The sequence below is a fragment of the Penicillium digitatum genome, chromosome 3 (assembly GCF_016767815.1).
Source record: "Penicillium digitatum chromosome 3, complete sequence".
NCBI classification, from domain to species: Eukaryota; Fungi; Ascomycota; class Eurotiomycetes; order Eurotiales; family Aspergillaceae; genus Penicillium; species Penicillium digitatum.
The window spans coordinates 3,914,358-3,935,106 of record NC_089386.1 but is presented as its reverse complement, the minus strand read 5'-3'; the positions used below and the strand labels follow the sequence as shown (position 1 = coordinate 3,935,106).

Below are 20,749 nucleotides of genomic sequence, written 5' to 3'. Positions count from 1 at the left end.
TTGAAAGTAGAAGTGAGCAACAAGTGAGGAGCGAGAGAGGTTCAAATGAAACCAAGCAATAGTTATTTGAGGGAAGCCCTAAGAAGAGCAGACACCAGAAGTAATCTTCCAAGGTTCGCCAGGGAGCTTCTTTCATCCTGCCACATTTGATCCTATCACGTCCCCCATCTCATCTTCCACCTCTTCTCGCCTCTCGCACTTTCTTCACACCCTTCACCTCTTGAACTGGAAGTAGCCAGCTGCGGTGGTGTCGATGGCACAACCTGCCATTAGAATGGAGACGATGATAGACGCCAGGAATGCTACAGTGCACCGGTGGATCAGTCAGGTTCCCCGGCAGGTTCCACCCTAGCCAAGAATCTGCTAGCTGGTATAGACTCTGCGATTGACAGAGTCAAGACAACATGCATGACAAGCCTTGAGACTTTCGTACATGCTTGGCACGCTCGTGAGCGGATGCACTCAATGAGGACGCTGTCCTCATCCAAGACACTGGCTGCGCTACTGAAAGCTTCAAGGTAGCATGAAGACATGTAATTTCTATCGCGTCCTCGATCGAAGAGTATGATATCACGCTGCACGAAGAAGTCATTCACCTATCAAAATATCGGAAAATAGTAGCTAACAACTGCTGGAACAGTGCTGCTGGCTTCCACATTGCTTGAGCTCATCCTCGTCTGATGTTTCCTTCTGCCGACTTCCTTTGAAAATCTTCAGAGTACATACCCTTAATTTACTCACATCTTCTGCTACTCTGTAGCCCTATATCAAATCGCTTCAATCCCCCCTGAGACGAAGCCGATCCATCGAAGACAGGATTTGGTGATACGTCCGCAACGGAATTCCCCGCTCTATTCAATCATGAACTCATGCCCCACATGCTGAAGGCGAGAGTGTGAGTAGACCCTGCCAGAGGCAAAGCAAATATAGCCGTCACCGTGAAACTCCACCGCAGCAAACCCCAGACCAAAGCAGAGACCCGAGAATCGAATTCGAACATCCCTATGTTACCCAATCCATATGATCGAAGAGACTAGTGATAAGATCACAGTCTCTCACTATTCACAAACAACAACCTTCTATTACCCATCAACGTCATTAGTGAGCTAGCCATCTGGCTGCGAGCCATGGAGGTGTACCATGCCTGGTAGCTAGCCGCTCGCTAGAGAACTCATCTTTCATTCTTCTGCCCACGGTCTCCATACCGTGTAACAACTTCAGTCACGGTTTCTCACGATCCCCCGAGCTTCCAGAAGAGAGTATCAGGCCCTAGGGTATAGGGTAAGTCTTCATCGAATATTGGCTAAGCTAAATTCGAAAATTGAGTAACTTACTATGACTTCTGTTTCCAGCCTGTGTGCACCAGGAGAGAAGATCATTCACTTCTCGAAAGTCAACGGTTTCAGGATTAAGTACCGATGAAGAGGAAGTTCGTTTTCTCCGTGCTAACCAAAGGAGCGAGGTGAAGTGAGAAATTCCGAATCATGAGAGAGAATCGGATAAAGAGAACCTCATCAAGATGGCAACTTCGGTATGGGCTGCCCAAGAGGCCTGACTTTCACGAGAGAACCGAAAGAGCGAAGAAGAAAGGACTAAGATCTTGACGACGGCCCTATCAAAGTCACTCATGTTATACCACTTGAAGAATTTTCCCTGTCCATGCCTTACAGTGTATTCGCCTAACTCCAATCAAGCTACTACAGCAACGTGAGAAGACGTTATACCCTGGCCTCCGCTCTTAGAAATGGAAGCAGGTAGTAATAATTGCGGTTATCGTCGGAGCCACTTAAAGATTAGTGGCGCAAAGAGATGAAATAGGACTCATCAGCCTAAGCATTGGGGTGAGCGATCAGGCTGCTTAGGGACCTTGAAAGAGATTGTAGAACACTTGAAATGGTATGAAAAAATACTCTGAATTTCTTCTAAATAATGACAAGGTCCGCGCCTTTTAAGCAATCTGTGCGGACAATGCTGACTAAACATCACATATAGTTTATCTGTCTCGGCATGACGCCATTGAGGCATTTGTTCATGTCTCAGGGTGGCACCACACATCTCGACACACCCCCCAGTTTTTGAAGCTATTCAGAGCTTCAAGAACTGCTTCTTCCATCACTTTCTGGGATGATTCTGTCGCGAATTTCACGCATACCAAGCAGCTCCCGAAACACGTGTTGCTTCTGCTTTGGTAGCACCTTGGTGAGCCCATCTGCTGGCATAGCTGCAGTGGGAACCCAGTCCACATTGACTCGGCCTTCACTAACTTCTTGTTTCAGGGGTTGCCTCGGTGATTTGAGATGAATTCTCTTATGTGTACCGAGGGCGAGGAGGAAAAATGATCTTTTCTTTTTAATGGAACAAAGCCGGGCTCATAACTGAAAGAGATTGTAGAACACTTGAAATGGTATGAAAAAATACTCTGAATTTCTTCTAAATAATGACAAGGTCCGCGCCTTTTAAGCAATCTGTGCGGACAATGCTGACTAAACATCACATATAGTTTATCTGTCTCGGCATGACGCCATTGAGGCATTTGTTCATGTCTCAGGGTGGCACCACACATCTCGACAGACCTGCCTATATTCGCTCCGTGAGCCACTTGGGAAAGGGGGGGGGGGGGGGTGGACTAACTCACCCTATGCTCCGGGAGCTGATCACTTCCCCGCGGTAGTGTTATGATCAGCTAGGTATGTTAAAGATGTAGATTAAATTTCAATCTTTCGAGCTCTTCCGAAAGGAGTTATCAACTAGCCAAAACGTCAGACCTTTTTAGGTCTAGTACGTATGATGGAAATAAACCAATTAGATTAACCCTATCATACTTTAAATGTGGTGCTTTAGGTATCCTGGTTATAATTTTCCTCTCGTTTGATGCAAAGATTATTTCAATGCCACTCGTTCAGTTTTATGTAGCTGCAAGCTCTGGGGGATATCGATCTACTGTTCGTGCACGACATCACCTTGCTGGCAAGATCATAACGGTAGTTCTAGTCATAGCAATATTTAAACCTATAAAGATAGACACTCGCTCTGTGGCCTTAGTCCGTACAGATACAGCGAGGTAATAATAGTTCTTACCTTTTTGTTACATCGAATTCATAAAGAATCAGAGTAATGATGTGGTAGTCTAATATCCGTTTACATTGATCCAAAGCAATTCTAGTTGATGATTCCAACTTTGTCAATGACCTTGTAAGCTCTACCCTTGAGATCAAAGAATGAGTACATGGTTGAATTTTGATGGAGAGGGATCACTGTATAGTAGAGCATTTATCTACTATTCAAATACGAAAGGGGAAGTGTACAAGTAGAATGACTAGGGTTGACACGCTGTAGCACAGCCATGTTCTAGTCAAGGTCTGTTCTTGTGGCTGTGTATGACTATGACTGACATGTAGAATAAAAATGAAGAACAACATAACATCAAACTAAATGGAATGAATCATCGTCAGGATGAGACAGAATGAGTCAGTGAGAACGAGGTACCGGTACTTAACTTACCATAGTTAACACCACATGAAAACGAGTACCGGTACCTTATGTCCACCTACTAACCTCGCCTCTGCGGCTCCGGCGGGGCAAAATCAAGCGCCGCTCTGATTGGCCCGAGCTTTTGATCTTTTTTCAGTTGGATCGCACGTCTCTGCAATTTATTTATCTCTCGGCTTCATTCTGCAAATCCCGGATTCTTTGATATCTTAGTTTCGAACTGTCTCTGTCTCTGTTGCTGCATCTGCTAGCTCACTTTTTCCTACCCCGCTTCCCACCGCACACTTTTTTCTCACCCTGTCACTTGCAACATCCTCTGATACTCTAACCATCATGGCTGTTCGCGCGCAATTCGAGAACTCGAACGAGTAAGATGCCCAAAGCCAAAAACGTTTGGAACTCTTTGGGACTTGGGCTGACGGTTTCCATTTAGGGTCGGCGTTTTCTCTTGCCTGACAAATGCCTACGCTATCGTTGCGGTTGGTGCTTCGGAGAACTTCTACAGGTGTGTTTGAATATTCTAATATTCCGAAAGGTGTGGGATTGAGACTTGAGACTGGCACTGGTAGAAATGGTGTGTGTGTGTGCGAAAGCATGCCATCGCCAACGCTGCGCCATCTCAAAACTCACCCTTCAACCTCTGCCCCAATGCACCTATGAACAGCCTCAACTAACGCGCAAATTCAGTGTCTTCGAATCTGAACTCCAAGATGTCATTCCAATCTGCCACGCAACCATCGCCGGAACCCGCATTGTCGGTCGGCTAATCGTCGGGTGAGTCGACATGGCCTGTTCAAAATGACCAATCTTTTCTGCGTTTTCTGCCAGGGAGGAAAACTTTCATCAAACGTAAATGCTAACATCTCGCCCTCAGTAACCGCAACGGTCTCCTTGTCCCTACAACCACCACAGATCAAGAATTGCAACACCTGCGCAACACGCTTCCGTCCGAAGTCAAAATCCAACGCATAGAAGAGCGACTCTCCGCGCTCGGAAATGTTATCTGCTGTAACGATCACGTTGCAATCGTGCACCCCGATCTGGAGCGCGAGACCGAGGAGATGTGAGTAAAAAAAAATCCTTTGCAGCGCCTGGACACCCAATCTCATTCCGTTCCATCTCAACCTTTCTTTCTCCCCCCCCCCCCCCCCTTCCCTTTTCTAAACTGACACCATTCTTTTCCATAGCATCGCCGACGTTCTCGGTGTAGAAGTCTTCCGCCAAACAGTAGCCGACAACGTCCTCACAGGCTCGTACATGGCCCTCTCGAACCAAGGTGGAATCGTGCACCCCAAGACCTCAATCCGCGACCAGGACGAGCTCTCCTCTCTCCTGCAAGTTCCCCTCGTGGCAGGCAGTGTGAACCGCGGTTCTCCTGTTGTCGGTGCCGGCATGGTTGTCAACGACTGGCTCGCCATCACCGGACTGGACACCACAGCCACCGAGCTGAGCGTAATCGAGTCTGTGTTCAGACTTGGCGAGATGGCGCCCGGTGGTGCTGGCGGGGCTGGTGTTAATAAGGAAAGTATTGTGGAGAGTTTCTACTAGATGTGTTTGATCTTTTCGATTGCACTTTTCTGGTGAGTCTCTTTAACGGTACGTGGTCCTGTTCTTATTTTCACGCTGGAATGATTTTTTGATTGAAAGTACTGGTATTCAACTTTTTTTTTGGCCTGTTCGGCTCTGTGTTCTCTGCTCTGTTCGGTCTGATGGGTCTTTCTTTGGGAGTCTGTAATGCCCATGCTTGCATATACTCGAATGAACTATGCATGATGGATGGAATGTGTGGCATCAAAGATTTTTTTTTAAAACAATAAATCGAGATATAGATGTTGACACTTGAGAATATCGATCGAGCTGGTCCTTAGTTCCTCTTACATAGTTTTGGATATTCGTCTGTATGCTATAGATCTTCAGATCTTCTAAAAAAAAAGCATGGAAATTACTGCTCAACACAGGATAAATTGATGCAAACTATGATAGTGTGGCACTTGGGCTCGGGGGTATTGTCGACAGCATAGAAAGCAATAGAACGAAAAGAAAAAGAAAAAGAAAAATGGTACAAAGAGAATGCGTTAGAAGCAAAGGTAATGCAGGCTGCTGAGAGATCAGTTTCAATCCCTCCATTTTTAGTTCTTCTGACTTTCTCGCTTTTGGGTATTAAAGCACAAGCACAAAATAAGACAAGAACCGCCGGAGTTGCCTACACCTGTCCCTCGATACTGAGTCGAGGTTGGTCCATTTGCGGCTCTGTTGCCGCCTCCATCTCCATGTTGACGTTGACGTTGACATTGAATGCAGCACCGGAGCCTTCTTTTGGAGGTGAAGGCTCATCTTCAGTGTTTCCTATGCAGGTGTCACCACCAGCGTCATCTTGAGGGAGATCGGCTGGAGGGGGCGGAGGAGGAGGCGGTGGGGGTGTAGATTTCTGTCGTTTAGAGGGAGAGGCGGCTCCATCTTCAGCACCGTCAACATTCAGGTTTCCGTTTCGCTTGCGTTTGAGGGACGCGGCGTCATCATCTTCTAGGGGAGAACTCGCATGTGCACCCGCGACAGCTTCATTGTCGCCTGCGCTGGGAACTTCACTTCCGGGGTTCGGGGTGGCACCCTGCGATTTCTCGCTCTCGAGCTTCTCGCGATCCACATATTTGGCAGCGGCCTTGCGGAAAAAGGTCTTGCAGTAAGTTTTCACGGTTTGCTGGTGCTTTGTGGAAATCTTCGCAGTGGGATCCTTGACGCGATTATTTTTGTAATCGCTTTCAACGAGCTTCTTCGCAGTCTATTGATCAGGAATGTCAGAACAATTACCTCTCATCAGAATGAGAATCGAAAGTGAGCGTCTGTCATCTTACCTCCTTAGCAAATCGTTTCAGATAATGATCAGGAATCTTATGTTTGTACTGATCGACCACAGGCTTGATGTGTGGGAAAAGCTGTTCCGTGTTAGTCCAGCCAGATCTCGTGTTTTTTTGCATGAAGACTCACAGTGTTCTCGTAGATTCTCTTCTGTTTCTCCAGCGGAAGCTTCCTCCACTTCTCTCCATCTTTTTGTCTTCTCTCCGGTTGATCAGCGGAGGCCTGGGGAGTCACGGGTGTATCAGTTCGGTGCTCGGAGGGTGTGTCCTCCTGCGTGTTCATAATCCCATCAATGATACTCTGCAAGGCCAAATTCTGTTGATTTTTGATAGGCTGACCCGGTGCAGAAGTAGTAGAAGTAGCAGGTAAAGTTGGCCGTTCCCAGGTTGTTTTGCCTGATGCAGAATAGTAGTAAACGCGGCCCTCCGCCTCCGCAGTGTACCATCCCTCCGGCAATGGCCGAGGGCCGCGACGGTTGGGTTGTCTGGGCCGCTGAGGACCTCGGTCTCTTCGTTGCTGTGCTGGGCCACGAGGAGGATCATACGCAGGAGATGGAGAGCGAGTGAGAGATCGCTGGCGCTGCTCTTGTCCAGTTTCGCGGCGCTCAAACTGGTTGATTGCCTGCTTCGCGTCCTTGCCGCGTTTCATGCGCGGGATTCGGTAGGCGACTTCCAGACCCGCCCAGCTCTCGAGAAGGGCGACTGCTTTCTTTGCGACGCGTTCATCATCACAGGTCGTCAACGGCCGGATGTTCGTCTCAATCTTCGAGTCCTGGATCTTGTTCCGGGTGAGTCGCGGGAATCCGTCGAGGATATTCAAGATCTGCAGGACCACGTTCTGGTCTTCCTTCCATTGGGCGAGTTGGGAATTCAAAATCTGGTATCCATGCATTCTCACCACGCGATTGCGAACGCGTTCGTCGTCACAGCGCTGAATACGGCCAAGCAGTTTGACCGCGATCCACTTCTCCTGGCACTGCACAAGAGCTGCCATGACCTTGGTCACACCATCCTCATCCAGCGACTTGGGCTGCACGCTGTCCACATACTCCTCGTCATCCTCTTCCATCTTCTTCTTTTTTGGTCGTTTCGCAACCACCGTATCCCAGCCATCGGCCTCGTCAATACCAAGAGCCTCGATAGTTGCGTTTGACAGCTTGGTCGCACGCTCGGTCTGCGTGCGTCCGCCGATGAATCCCGTGCACATCGGCTCCCCGCAATAGCAGGGCTGGGGGTCGGCACCGTATCGATCCACATTGTAATTGAATACCAGCTCCTCGCCGGCCTGAACCGCGCGTTCGGCGAAGATTCCCATACGTAACTTCTCGCCCACGACCCATTTGTCCACATAGCAGTTGGGGTTGCACGAGTGATTGCAGAATCGTCCCAGGTTGCCTCGCTTGGTCGCATCGACAAACTCGCCCTTGTTCAGGGACATAAAGTAGAAATGCTTGATGCCCTCCTCATCATACTGTCTCATGCGCTTTCGAAATTGCTGTTCTCCCACGACCTCCCCAACGTATTCGTAAATTAGTTCGCCCGGATCGAGATTCCTTTCCGCGCGCAAACCGAACCCCTTTTTTTCTGTCTTGATAACGGATACCGGGGCAAACTGTTGTTTTTGAAACCGCTGATTTTGACAGTCGGAGCCACAGCCGCAGTCGCCTGCACATTCGATCTTGGTCGCGCGGTTGATACAGTCTGAATCCTCGCCGCATGCGATATTTTGTCCAATCTTTGGGTCTACAGAGTGGATCAGTGATATGCTCGCGGAAGTTTGATCATCTTCAAAGTGAGATAATGTCCCCTTGGGATTCGGGCAAGACGACACCGAGGTCGAAAACCAAACTTACCCCACTCTTCAGCGCAATCACATTCCATGGCATGTTCGGTGTATCCCATGTATTTGTTAGCGTAAATACAGCCGGGAATCTGTTCAAAGGTGGCGAGCGCATCCTGGGTACTATCTGGCAGGTGCGTGTACAGCGGCGGAGGTCGCGACGCGACTTTTTGCGACGAGCTGCGAGACAGCTTGAGTGGTTGGCCCGATTCTTGTTTCGGGACGATCTCGCCGATATTCTCCTTCGGTTGATCGGATGCATCGGAGTTGAGGGTGGATTCTTTTTTTGGCGGAAGAGGAGATCGAGAAGAGAGACGCGAGTCGTTTTTCAACTGATTGCCGTTTACCGGGGATTGCCGCTCCATTTTGGCTGGCTCTTCAGAGTCCGCGTGGTCATGAGCAGACATGACGACACGGACTACGATTGGGTCTATGGAAGAAAGAGAGAGAGAGAGAGAGAGAAAAGAACGCAGAATACGGAGTTCGGGGATGATTCTGCCAGGACATGCCCTCGGGAATCAAGGGGGTTGCCAGAGCGGTAAAGGTAACGATCTCATTGATAAAAAAAAAAAAAAAATCTCCTAATTTGACACCATTCGAAGTTGTTGTCATTTTTGCGCTCTCACCGCCTTGAGCCTAGTCTCATCTGGTTTTGTTGGGTCTTTTGTATAGACCTGGTTGACCTTTGATTCACCTCTGTAGTTGTATGTGGAGGGTTAGGGCTCAGGTCCACCTACAACATAGGCTGATAAGAATAAACCTCAAATAGGTCTGGGATCACTCGGGTAGAGTCATGGGTAATTGAGGAGAGTGACCATCATCTTCCCTCAATCCCAATTCTGTTTTGATGTTCACATTTCATTCCTTGGATGTTCCTGGAGGGTGATCAGCTGCCTTCGGCCTGTCAGCATCAGCCTGGATGTGATAGAGTTGACAATGGTGACCGATCGACCTGAAAAGGGGAAAAATAAGAATTGCAGTACCAGACCGGTGACCGGACAAATTATAGGAGAGACAGAAAAAAAAAATCGATTGGAGGAGGAAGCAGGAAAAAGCGCATCTGCATGTGTTGTTCATCAACGTGGAAGAGTCTGTGCGTGAATTTCAAACCGGTACTCCGCCCATGTTGTATATGTTATATATGTTGTACTCTTAAGATTAAATTAATTAGTTCGCTTTGACGGTTTTTTGATTGATTTTAATCCTGTCCTTTTTTTAGAATCTTATGCAATTGTGAGAGAGATCAAATCGATTCGATCTATGTAGTTCAAATTTAGTGTGCCTCAGGCTATCATTCTAGGTCATCCTACTTCAACTTCACATGTATGTTATAGTCCTTCTCTCATTCTCTCTTTTCCAGGCATGATCTTCCATCCTGTTTTGTGAAATTACTTGTATGTGACAAACGTGAACCTCATGGCTGCACCTCGGCGGAGTCCCCCTCTCCACTCGGCTCGTCTCTGCCAATCATCCTGATCCATTTTCATCAGAACCACCCGCTGCATGACAGATGCGCTTTTTTCAATTCTTGTACGATCGCCCATTTTAACCGCCCCTGAGGCTAGTTTCAAACACAATCTTTTTTTTTTTTTCTCTGGCGTTCCAACGTCCCGGGCCAATTTGTTCACCTATCAAACCCTCCTCCTCCTTCCTTCCCCCCCACTCAGCTCCATGAGTCCACAGTGTACCCAGAAAAAGACACGACGAAACCAAAATCATGCACTAAAAATGCCCCTTAAAAAAAAACCAAGAAATAACGCTTCAACTGTCCCTTGGTTCTGGAACTGCCAGGGCCAACCGTTTCCCGAACCAACGATTGCAATTCGGCTGAATTGAAGCCTATCTTATACCTCGTATCTTGGGCATGATCATCTTCCTCAAACGAGTTCACTAGATGCAAAAAGACCTCCCCATCCGTTCGATGCAATGCAGCCCCCACTCAACTCAACCCCTCGATTGTACTTTCGGAGGAATCAGAAATCCAGTCTCCCCGCTTCCCAGTCTTCTTAGTGGTAATTTTGCCCTTTCTCGTTCTTCGAAACTCTTCTGGAAAATATATGAAACTTATCCCAGCTGAAACGCCCATTTCTCTTTATTCACCTGGAATGCTTGGTACTTTACCATATTCTTCTAACCGGTACTGTCATTCTCTCCAGAAAGCATCGTCCACTGCAGCTTTCCTCCCGAACGCTGGTATTCTGCGCGATCCCGGCTGCTCAAGGCTGTTTGGCTAGAAAATCCTCCTGCAAAAAATACCAGGAAAAAAAAAATTAATTTTTAAATTGGGGGATCTTGAATGGAGTTTGGTTCTACTGCACTTTTTTCAATTTCTTTGGCTAGAAAGCCTTCAATTGTCAGATCACTGGTTTTCCTGTCATCCCTTTTGTTTCGTCTCCGCGTGGGAGGACATGGGGACATAAGAGACCTCCTCTCGTTCTCTGCCAGCGCGGGTCTTTGGATTGATTTTGTTTTTTAAATTCTTTCTCTCTCACTCGCTTCGTTTTTCCACTCCGACATAAATGAGGGATCAATTGATCTGAATTGTGTATTACGACCTTGACGATTGCCGTTCGTTGTCCTTTCCCGGGAGGCTTTTCTTTGTTTTTTTCTTGTTGCTTACTTTCTCTCTTTTCTTCACGTTGTATTTCTTGTCTTTTTGCAGGGAAAGGGAAGTCGGCTATAATCCGCTTCCATGGTCTGGATATGTCAAATCCATCTGATAGGCCATGGACCGAGGAGGACAAGGTATGGAGAGATTCTGTGGTCGTGTGTGTATTTGATGCTGACCAACAACCAGTACACTCTGCTCACCGAAATCCTTAAGAAAGCTGAAGTTCCATCCAGCTGTCTAGTACGCATGATCAAAGAACGTGGGATAACTCCAAATTGGGAGCATATTCCCCTTCCTCAAGGTATTATCGTCCAATTGCCGGCCAATGAAGAGGAGAAAAGAAGGAGAAAAAGCGTTGCAGGTCAAGATCCACATGAAGCTAACACCTGCCCCGGTCAAGGCCGTTCACTCAGCTCGTGCAGAATGGCTTATCTCAATATGGTTGAGCAGCCTGTGCACTCTCCAACACATCCCATGGCTCCATTTCTACCGAGATCCGATAGGACTGGCCCGCCAACCCCAATGGACCCGAGCGCTATGCGCAAACGGCAATTGTATCCTTCCGACAAGCCAATCCCTCGTGCGATCCAACCAAGGCCATCAGCAAGCACCGCATCCTACAGCAGCGAAAGCGGAGCATCGGCCCAGCTCTCCCCAAGACTAGACATCAGCCCTGGCGAACCACCCCGTAAACGAGGACGTCCAAGCAAAGCCGAGACGGAGCGACGTAAGCTCTTAGCTGAAGCCCGTGGTGAAACCTACCCAGTTCCCCGGCGGTCAGGGTCTGACAGACTCAAAGTCCCTTCGCCAACCAGCCCCGCGGCAGGCCCATCGTCTACACCATTCCCGCCGGCACCCCAGTCTTTCTACGGACCCAAGCCAGGCCCAAATCCAATGCTCTACGGCACTTCAACCATGCGCTCAGCAGTTCCACCCCCCGGTCCCGCGCCAACTGACGAGCGCCAAGCCCGTAACATGCGCGAACTACCCCGGCTATCAGAGATGGGCCACCCCCTCCCTTCAGCACATACCTTGCAACTAGGCCCCCCAGACGCATTCCCTAGACTCAGCAATCCAGCTGAGCGGCCCTACAGCTTTGCAGCTGACCGGTATTCCCCGCCAGACGGTGGTCGGCGTGACTCGGTCACTAGTCGACCTGACCAGCCAACAGGACCGTACCCGGAAGGACGAATGAGCACGACACCAGCCGAAAAACTTCCGCGATGACCACAGATCTTGATAGTTTCTTTTCTTTTGAATATCGTCATTTTCATTTCCATTTCGATCCGAGTCTCGAATACACCTTCGACTTCGATTTCAGCCTTTGTTTTGTTTTTTTGAAGCCCAAGCGCCATGAATGAATGATTAAGCCAGTGATGAAAAATAGACAGCGTTTTTGTGTTGTGTTTATGATTGCGCGGTTTTTCTCCAAGCTCTTCAAGCGACCCTTTTCAACACCCCCATGCATGCCTGTCCCTCTCATTTAATGCCCGTGTATATATGCCTCCCTAGGTACTTTACCTCAAGGTCAGATAAGCCACGGAATGGGAAATACTTCACTTCCCTTCTCTCTTTGTGACAGTGACCTTCACACATCTATTGAAGTGTTGATGAGTTTCCCCACGTCCCATGAAGACAACAGCCTTCATATGCTTGATGATTCGATTTTTCTATGATTGAGTCTTCGTGCCATTGCGCTCCCAATTTAAAGCAAGCGATTTCTTCCCTGCGTTCCTTCCGCCCCTGCTTCCCACTCGCCTTCTGGGCAAGTACATGATCACAATATTGTGAAGCCAACTTCAACCCTCATGACCCAAGACAAGAAAAGGCGTTTATGCCAGTTGATGCTCTCCATGCCTAGCATCTTTCTTCTTTCTGCCTCTCTTTCGACTTTTTCTTTCTCCCTAGCCTAGCCCAATGTGTTGCGTGCTATGCATTTGATGATGCATTATGTCTATTGCGACATAACGATGGCGGTTCTTTGAGCCTTTACATTTCCTCGTTCAAGGCCAATTTACCCTGTCTATTCTCAGCTTGAGTGCCGTTTGATCTCAAGTTGCCGGATCGCCAACGGGAGATGACCTTTGCATTGATTTTTGGCTTCTTTTCCAACATTGTGATCTTAGAATGATAACCATGCAATATCTAAACCCGCAATTTCTGGAATCCAATGAGCTTCCGCGAACCTTGTACGTTCCTATCGCACAGGTTCCAACGAGGATTGTAAATGCCAAAGACTGTCTTTGAGAGGTTTGCCTGTTCATACATAGGTTAAAAAAAAATTATTAGACAAAGAAACTAGCTGTTCGACGCCTTGAATGAAAGGCCATATCTACACAAAGGACCAAATTTCACAATTATATCCATACAACACATTCTGCCCGGCCTATCACTTCGCACTATCAGATTTTCCACGAACTCGATCAAGAATTCGCTGCAGCTGGGCCTTGGAATCACCGCTTCCCACCGGAGACGACACACCGGTCGCCTCCAAAGAAGACTGTTCAGGCTCTGGTATAGGTTGGGTTGAAAGTGACAGGCGTTTGGGAGGGTGGGGGTGAGGTTCGTGGTTCTGATCTTTACATGCATCATCACCCTGCTCCTCCGACTCCTCAGCCTGTCTTTTCTGCAGCATCTGTGAGAGCAGTGCATTAACCGCAGACCCGAAGCCTGAGGGTGCTCTCGACAGAGAAGGAGGAGTGAATTGATTCCCAATTTGAAGATCCAACTCCTTCTCTTTGGCCAGTTTCGTCATTTCAGCGCTTTTTTTCTCGACAAGCCGAGTCAGATACACCTTCGGGCCGGTATCGCGGTCTCTCTGGTTGCGCTTGATGCGATCGAGTTCCTTCATGTACGCCGTCTCGTAGATATTGAAATCTGCAGCCCCGGGCGATTCACTAACGAACTGCACAAGCTCATCATCCTCAATCCGGTCAGAATGTTCTGGCCCTTGGAACATAGGCGTTGGCTCATCACTACTCTCCATGGGTTCCTGCTGCGAGGAGCCGGTGTATGTAGATGGACCAATAAAAAGGTAGGGAAACTCCTCCTCCAGCGGATCACGGGCATGGCCTCTCGTCCCCTCCAGGCTGCGCTTGGTTCTACCTGAGCTTGCTCGCGAGAGGGGGATATGGGGTGATGCCGATTGAGAGTGGGGTTGAGCTTCGTGGCCGATATCCGGTTGAGCCGGGGAGCCCCCGCTGCGGATGCAGCCGGAGACTTTTCGCTCGGGCTCGAACACACCGCTGGGTTTTTTGCTGTTGCTCGGGCTGTACTCCGGCCGAGATGAAAAGCTGGCTGAATCACTAGACCCGAGGGCTCCGGAATCGTCTCGGAATGCGGCAAAAGGGCGCCGGCCAAAACCCTTGCGTAGACCTGCGTGCAAGCCATAGGCGTCATGTGTTTGTGGAGCCGATCCCACTGCTGGGAAGGGTTCGTCTGGGTCCATTTCCATTGGTGGCTCGACAAGATAGGCATCGTGGTCTCCACCCAGGATGCTCTTACCAAACGTACTTTGAATGGGGGATTGTGCTTTGGAAGGATCTGTTAGTCGCTTGAATTTTTTGACGGCTTTCATCTGCGGGCTTTGTTAATGAATGAACTTCCTACTAGAACGTGGAAAAGTAACATACCACGGTCATAAGGTGTCCCATGTTAGTTGTAATGGCCGAGTTCATCTCCTCCTCTGTCGGTGGCTCGATGATTTGCGACGTGTTCTCCTCAAATGACAGCAAAGGATCAGCCCCATGCTTTGTTACCCAGGGGTGTTCCTGTTGTATCTGGTAAGTATTGGCGAGCAGTATACAACATAATTGCGATTGACTCACTCGTAAACCAAACATGTCGATTCGTTTCTCTGGGTCCTTTTCGAGGATCCGTCCTATCAGATCTTTGAATACTTCATCTGACTCTTCTTCGTAGGCCAGAAGATCTCCCCTGATACTATCATACAGCTCGAAGATGCTCTGCTTCTCAAATGGCAGCCTTCCATACCGCAGACAATATAGAGTTACCCCCATGGACCAGATATCCGTCGCTCTTCCGGATACATCGCCATGTTTGACCACGCACAGCTCTGGCGGGAGAAATGCTGGTGACCCTGCTGACTTGCCAGTGAACATATTTGAATCTTTTTCGAACATCTCCGACACGCCGAAATCGACCACTTTCAAAATGTCGTCATTGGTCACCAGACAGTTGTCTGGTTTTATATCTCGGTGGACAATCCCCTGTGAATGCAGATACTCGATTCCCAAGATCAGATCACGGAACCAACATCGACATTGCTCGTCGTCATACGGATCTGCTTTCTCTTCCAGTCCGACCTTCATGACAACACCCTTCTTGCACATTTCCATCACCATGTACAACGAGTCCTCTGTCGGATCGTCCAAGACCTCGATCAATGACACTAGATTGTTATGGTTCAGTTTCTTCATAATTGCGATTTCCTCCTTGATCAGATATAGAGGATTCTTTGCTGTCTCAGCGTCGTCACCAGAAGGATGACGATGTAATGGCGAGTTGAAATCTGTTCCTGGCCGAATCGGACCTCTCGGTCTTCGCAGCAGATGCGACTGTGCACGTTTTCTTAGTCTGGACTTGGAGAATTCCTTGACTGCCTGAATTTACAGACGGTTTGTCTGATAGTTAGAAATTTCATTTTTCCGGGCTGACCAGGCTCATGTCCTTCAGGTTCATGCTCATACATATTCATTGCCAAACTGATCTGCAGCCAGATGGACCGCCCCAAACGATCCACGTCCGATCTCCTGTTTGATCACATATTGGTTGATACGATGTTCCGCAGTGCCATCATCTTGGCTTGTATAGTATTCTGAGCGAGCGTCCAGCGTTTCCTAGTCCTCGGTATCAGTTCTCCGAAGCTGTCACAACGGCATTGAGAGACCGACCTTCACCGGACGCCTTCCTCTTGGGTTTCGCCGTCTGTGCCTCCCAGTACTGTCGTGGGATGCAGTAGACCTAGTTGCATAGTGGCGTCAGCAAGATACAACATGCTCAGCAAAAATAATCTTCTGCAGGTGTTTCATAGCGAAACTCACGCAACTCTACTCGCCTGGGGTCGCACATCGGTCATACCATCGAGCGAGGTGATGGATGGCTCCGCGGATACATCCGAAATAGGAGTTTCCACATTCCCATCCATTGAAATACACCAAGTGCTGGCTGGTAGATGTGTGGGGTAATGAGGAAGTTCGAGTGGGGGATTCGATAACGCGAGACGCGGGCTGTCAGCCTTACGAGGCCACGCTCTGCAAGGATTGCAAAGGCAGATAAAATAAATGGTACTAAGCCTTATGTTATAAATTAAAGAAATGTCCCAGTCAAATCGAAAACCCCGAAGGAATTCTAGGCAGCGCCTTTTTTTTGGATCTGGGCGTTTGTTATCGATACGGGAACTAATTTCACCGCCCGCTCTGCCTCGGAACTCCCCTGAACATCAACAACAACTTGTTTCAGGTCACACGATACACCATGGTCGTCTACTCGTTCTACATCTTTGATCGGCACGGTAAGCACTCCCCTATAATTCATAATTGAATTGGCATACACTAACTGTTATCCAGCGGCATGTATATACAAACGCCGCTGGCTTCCGCGCCCGACCTCCACTATCGTGGGGAAGTCCCGGTCTTCTGACACAGTCTCCGGCGCAGCACCGACCGGTCTCGGTCAAACTGTGCGATCGACAGACGATGATTCGAAGCTAGTCTTCGGCACGGTCTTCTCGCTGCGGAATATGGTACGCAAGCTAGGAGGCGAAGATGACAAGTAAGACTGTCCCTGGAGCAAGCCAGACAGGGCCTGTTTGCTGGCTTCCGGATGTACAGGCGTAGCCGATATTAACACCAAGTAGCTTTGTGTCATTCACCACCAGCCAGTACAAGCTTCACTACTACGAGACACCAACGAATATCAAGTTCGTCATGCTGACCGACCTCAAGAGTCCCAGCATGCGTATCGCGCTGCAACAGATCTATATCAATCTATTTGTGGAATACGGTTCGTGTGATTTATTGATCCCGTCTGGAAGGCCTGGGCAGTGCTAATGTGGTTCGGTCTGTTTAGTGGTGAAGAACCCTCTTTCTCCGACCGAGCACCCCGGCGGTGTGGGTGTGAACAATGAGCTATTTGAGGAGTCATTAGAGCAGTTTGTGGTACGTGCATTTCAATTTGGGCACACTGCCCTTAAATGTTGACGTATGTTCTGATCTGGTAGCAGACTCGAGTTCTGTCATGATCTCGAACCGGGTATCTCTCACAGAATCTGGAGGTCAGTTCGCGCGAGCAAGTCCACGTGAAGGAAGGAAAAAGCGACAGGATCTCACCGCTAGGACATATCGAGGCTAGCATGTACAAATCAGGTATCTCCAAGGCGTGAGATCGGCATAGCTGCAATCGTGCGCATACTACAGCGGACTCGCCTGTCATCAAGCACACTGTTCTACGGGCACCTGCATGCAACAGCACATTTGGCGAGAAACATGATTACCGGGACACAGCATCAAAGCCAAGCATGCCAGGGTTATTCATACCGCCTTTTCGTGTGTGGCTGCCATTCAATAGGACCCGATTTCTTCCCACGTGGCACTCCCAGCGCCGCTGGTACGCTGTACGCCGGGAGATTAATGGTACCGAGTGTCCCGGGACCCGGCCTGCAAATAGCCCGGCTTCATCTTATTAGGTGCTATTAAACAGGAACACTGGACAGAGCTGCTTGTTACTGGTGTTCGGGGAGAGTTGGAAGAGTTGATTGCCGCTGGTATAACGCAATAGCTATGTGACATGTCTCACTGTAGGTGCACTATCAAGTTTCCAGCCTTCGAAATGCCTTATTATAGTAAACATGGGGTATAGGTCGTAAAAAGCAAAGGAAAGGCCGCAGCCATCAACAACGCCAAATAAAAAGAAATTGCAAACTATGTCCAGGTCTAAAGCGCTAACCACACTCTTAATCCGAGCAGCTATAGCCAGGCAGCACCGCCAAGAGCCAGCATTCCTAGCTGGTCCAGTGTGGCTCGTGCGTCTGCTTCTGCATGGAGGCTCCGACCCGACAAGCCGATAGGTGTAGACTTGAGAATCAAGTAGAGAAGATGGGTCATACAACAGTAATTTGATCTTGCTATTACTTTTTCTACCTACCACAAAGAAAAAGCAAAGCTCAATACATCTCGCAACGAAAATCAAGATACCCACAGATAGCTCTCAGCTTCAGGTCTGATCGTCCCCATCCTACATTCTGCATGACTTGGCTAAAGCACAGAAGCCCACACATATAGGTTTACCACAACGTGCATCCACAGCGGGATAACAGATACTACCGATGGAGAAGCTCGGCCCCTCCTATTTGCCCGAGCTCTTTTGCTCTGTAGCGCGTCTGTGCATTGGAAATACATCGAGAATTTACTAATGCATATCCCCATAGGCACATGCGTGCATCCACAGAGAATAAATCAGGATGATGCTACAGCCTATCCCAAGCTTGGACCATTCAGCCGCACCAGAAAGGTGTCGCAATGCAAAGCCGACCAATGTTATAACTTCGTGGCTGTATGTGTCTTCCAACAAGCACAAACTGGCGGTCAAGCATGCCCCGGCTTGTATCGAAATTTGGGTTACATCCAGTGTTTGGTGGCTTTGTGGTTGCTTTTACACTTTTCAATAAACATGTGAACTAACGGAGACTTCCCATGAACTGACTCGATCCCCTTCTCCATGCGTACGGGCTTTGTGGGTAGATATGATCCTCGAGATCTTCGCTTTGCCAAATGTCTATCACCTTGTATGCCATGACTAGGTCAATCTTCTTCCGTTGGGATCGACCGCGTCCGAAAGTTCGTATACGCATGCAGAATGGTGATTCTTCTGTGCTGTAGGTAGCCTCTGCTGCTATCATCATGTGCATAGTGGTAACCCGGCGGATTAGATAACAGATGTGGCTTCTGCATTGACTCAGAGTAAGGGGTCACGGCGGAGGTCTGGCTGAATTGTGTTTTCGTCATAGAGGACTTGGTGTATATAGCAAGCCCTGATCAGGTTTGCATTTGAGATATGATCAAAAGGAAAGCAAGAAAATCAAACCCCAAAGTGTGCATGTAAAGCTCACTTGTGCAAAAATTTGTCTATAGTGTGAAAGCTAGCCATGATGTAGAGTTGTTGTATATTTTACTGGCTATCAAAAGCGAATGAACCGCAGGGACATGAATGTAGTCCACGAGACACCAATACGAGGGGATATGGGGCGAATTACCGCCCTTGAGAGCTAGTTTCAACCCGAAAGAACAAATCCTATGAAGCTACATACAGGTTCAGCCTGCAATGAACCTGAATATCATGACTTGTTCAACCTCACTTTGTTCTCGAGATATGTTGTAGGGACCAACCACTTTAAGAAAACACCTCAAGAGATCAAAGCAAGAGCAGAAGTAATTTTAACACCTGCCAAGTTTAAATCACGCGTGTGATTGTCATTTCTGATAATCATCGTTCTCTACGCTGTACAGTTGTGGATGGAAATCGGAACTTAGGGTGAAGAGGGTTAGTGTTGAACTATGTGTTGTCGAAGTGCCTCAGTGAAGATGCATCTGCCTTTGATATAAAATGCTTGGTTTGTATCCAACTGTTGTATTGTATAATTTACATATACATGGTGCATAGTGACCATGTACTGTGGGAAATTGAAATGGGTTCCTTTTTAGGGCTGTGATTGGTGAGTGAAAATCCCTCGTAGTCATTAGTGCTGGATACGGAAGCTTGTGTGAGAGAAAGTGGACATGCTGTTTTTGCGTTACATGTGAGATTGACCTGTTATTTTCAACTTCATTGTTCCTTTACAGCAGATATCTTTGCCTATTATTTTTACTGTGTACCCGAGGTCAATGCTAGCGGGCTGATTCGGAAAAAGATAGTAATCCGGGGTAAAATGAGCATTGAATTACATGATTGAGTATACCGCTAGTCACCATCCTGTACTAGCTCGGAAACATAGCCTGGATTCAGTGCGAAGCTCATCCCAGTATGGAGTTCCTAAAACACTAGGTGTCAAGAATTCCCCCCACACAGACCAAGATTCGAAGAGACGGTGAACGTTCCAAATTCTACTCCATCTCTTCTTAAGTAATGAGGGTAGCTATATTCCCCTGCAGATGTGATCAGACAGAGCGATGTATTTCTATCCAATAGAATCCAATCGAACAACTCAGTCTGGGTCAGTCCTAAATGCCGTCATCTGTACAAATGACGCTAGATGGTGGAAAGCCACTCTTAGTCTCAACGGTATTCCCTACTAGAGCTTCATGTACGTTGTACATCGCTGCGGGGGACCTCGTCGCACAGAGACCCCACGCGGTTCCCACGATACCCGATAGAGAGATGTGCATGATTGACCGGGTCTTATTACGTAGCAATGATCGTTGTAGCAATGATCGTTAATCATTGGCAAGAACTGTCCACAAATGGGGGAGGGGGGGTTTCTTAGGAGATGATCTAACTGACCGTTGAAAGTACAATATGGCTAGTGAGCACGGGTATAAACGGAGGGGTCCGACAATTGGTTGAATGGGGATTTAGGATTTGCAACCAACGTGGACAGTGTCCCTGGGGGAAAATAACACTTGACTGTTTTGGATTTAGCAGGGTTTCAAGACCCGGATGATATGCTTGATCACTTTTTATTGCAAGTATAGTAAAAGGAATGGTCTGATCTTTCTAAACAATAGATGCTCATGTTCAAATGATAATCCCCCACTCACTAAGAGTAAAAAAGCACGTCTTGAAATGTTCACATTGTTCCGGCTAAAATCCAGAGAATACCCCAATCACATCGGACGAATGGATCCAAATACCTAGGTGGTTTTCGGAAAGGTACCCCCCAACTTCGGCCTCGGGATGACAACCGCCACAAGGTGCACCCAGCGCGTTGGCTTTGTGCGG

General features: G+C 48.2%; 7 protein-coding genes across 7 annotated transcripts; 3 read left to right on the top strand and 4 right to left on the bottom strand.

Annotated features, from left to right (window-relative positions):
- Positions 1 to 213: 213 nt before the first annotated feature.
- Positions 214 to 1,142, bottom strand: Pdw03_8943 (uncharacterized protein; the record flags this gene model as incomplete). The annotated part of the gene is made up of 3 exons (XM_066102105.1): positions 214 to 302; positions 1,067 to 1,079; positions 1,140 to 1,142. 3 exons carry the CDS (start codon positions 1,140 to 1,142, stop codon positions 214 to 216), a joined length of 105 nt encoding a protein of 34 aa, XP_065957188.1.
- A 79-nt stretch (positions 1,143 to 1,221) lies between these two features.
- Positions 1,222 to 2,113, bottom strand: Pdw03_8942 (uncharacterized protein; the record flags this gene model as incomplete). Its single annotated transcript, XM_066102104.1, has 6 exons — positions 1,222 to 1,269; positions 1,335 to 1,342; positions 1,417 to 1,445; positions 1,511 to 1,612; positions 1,669 to 1,679; positions 2,066 to 2,113. The coding sequence occupies 6 exons, from the start codon at positions 2,111 to 2,113 to the stop codon at positions 1,222 to 1,224; spliced, it is 246 nt and encodes an 81-aa protein (XP_065957187.1).
- A 1,709-nt stretch (positions 2,114 to 3,822) lies between these two features.
- Positions 3,823 to 5,037, top strand: Pdw03_8941 (Translation initiation factor eIF-6, putative; the record flags this gene model as incomplete). Its single annotated transcript, XM_014681558.1, has 5 exons — positions 3,823 to 3,857; positions 3,923 to 3,994; positions 4,177 to 4,263; positions 4,364 to 4,552; positions 4,677 to 5,037. 5 exons carry the CDS (start codon positions 3,823 to 3,825, stop codon positions 5,035 to 5,037), a joined length of 744 nt encoding a protein of 247 aa, XP_014537044.1.
- A 655-nt stretch (positions 5,038 to 5,692) lies between these two features.
- Positions 5,693 to 8,549, bottom strand: Pdw03_8940 (Histone-lysine N-methyltransferase, H3 lysine-36 specific; the record flags this gene model as incomplete). The annotated part of the gene is made up of 4 exons (XM_014681557.2): positions 5,693 to 6,268; positions 6,342 to 6,422; positions 6,475 to 8,087; positions 8,198 to 8,549. The coding sequence occupies 4 exons, from the start codon at positions 8,547 to 8,549 to the stop codon at positions 5,693 to 5,695; spliced, it is 2,622 nt and encodes an 873-aa protein (XP_014537043.2).
- Positions 8,550 to 10,887: 2,338 nt separating this feature from the next.
- Pdw03_8939 (AT hook, DNA-binding motif) lies at positions 10,888 to 12,022 on the top strand (the record flags this gene model as incomplete). Its single annotated transcript, XM_014681556.2, has 3 exons — positions 10,888 to 10,929; positions 10,982 to 11,096; positions 11,196 to 12,022. 3 exons carry the CDS (start codon positions 10,888 to 10,890, stop codon positions 12,020 to 12,022), a joined length of 984 nt encoding a protein of 327 aa, XP_014537042.2.
- A 1,162-nt stretch (positions 12,023 to 13,184) lies between these two features.
- On the bottom strand, positions 13,185 to 15,962 carry Pdw03_8938 (Calcium/calmodulin-dependent/calcium-dependent protein kinase; the record flags this gene model as incomplete). Its single annotated transcript, XM_014681554.2, has 6 exons — positions 13,185 to 14,372; positions 14,428 to 14,565; positions 14,623 to 15,417; positions 15,505 to 15,654; positions 15,709 to 15,778; positions 15,859 to 15,962. 6 exons carry the CDS (start codon positions 15,960 to 15,962, stop codon positions 13,185 to 13,187), a joined length of 2,445 nt encoding a protein of 814 aa, XP_014537040.2.
- A 329-nt stretch (positions 15,963 to 16,291) lies between these two features.
- Positions 16,292 to 17,057, top strand: Pdw03_8937 (TRAPP complex subunit (Bet5), putative; the record flags this gene model as incomplete). Its single annotated transcript, XM_066102103.1, has 5 exons — positions 16,292 to 16,328; positions 16,384 to 16,588; positions 16,674 to 16,819; positions 16,886 to 16,974; positions 17,040 to 17,057. The coding sequence occupies 5 exons, from the start codon at positions 16,292 to 16,294 to the stop codon at positions 17,055 to 17,057; spliced, it is 495 nt and encodes a 164-aa protein (XP_065957186.1).
- Positions 17,058 to 20,749: the final 3,692 nt, after the last annotated feature.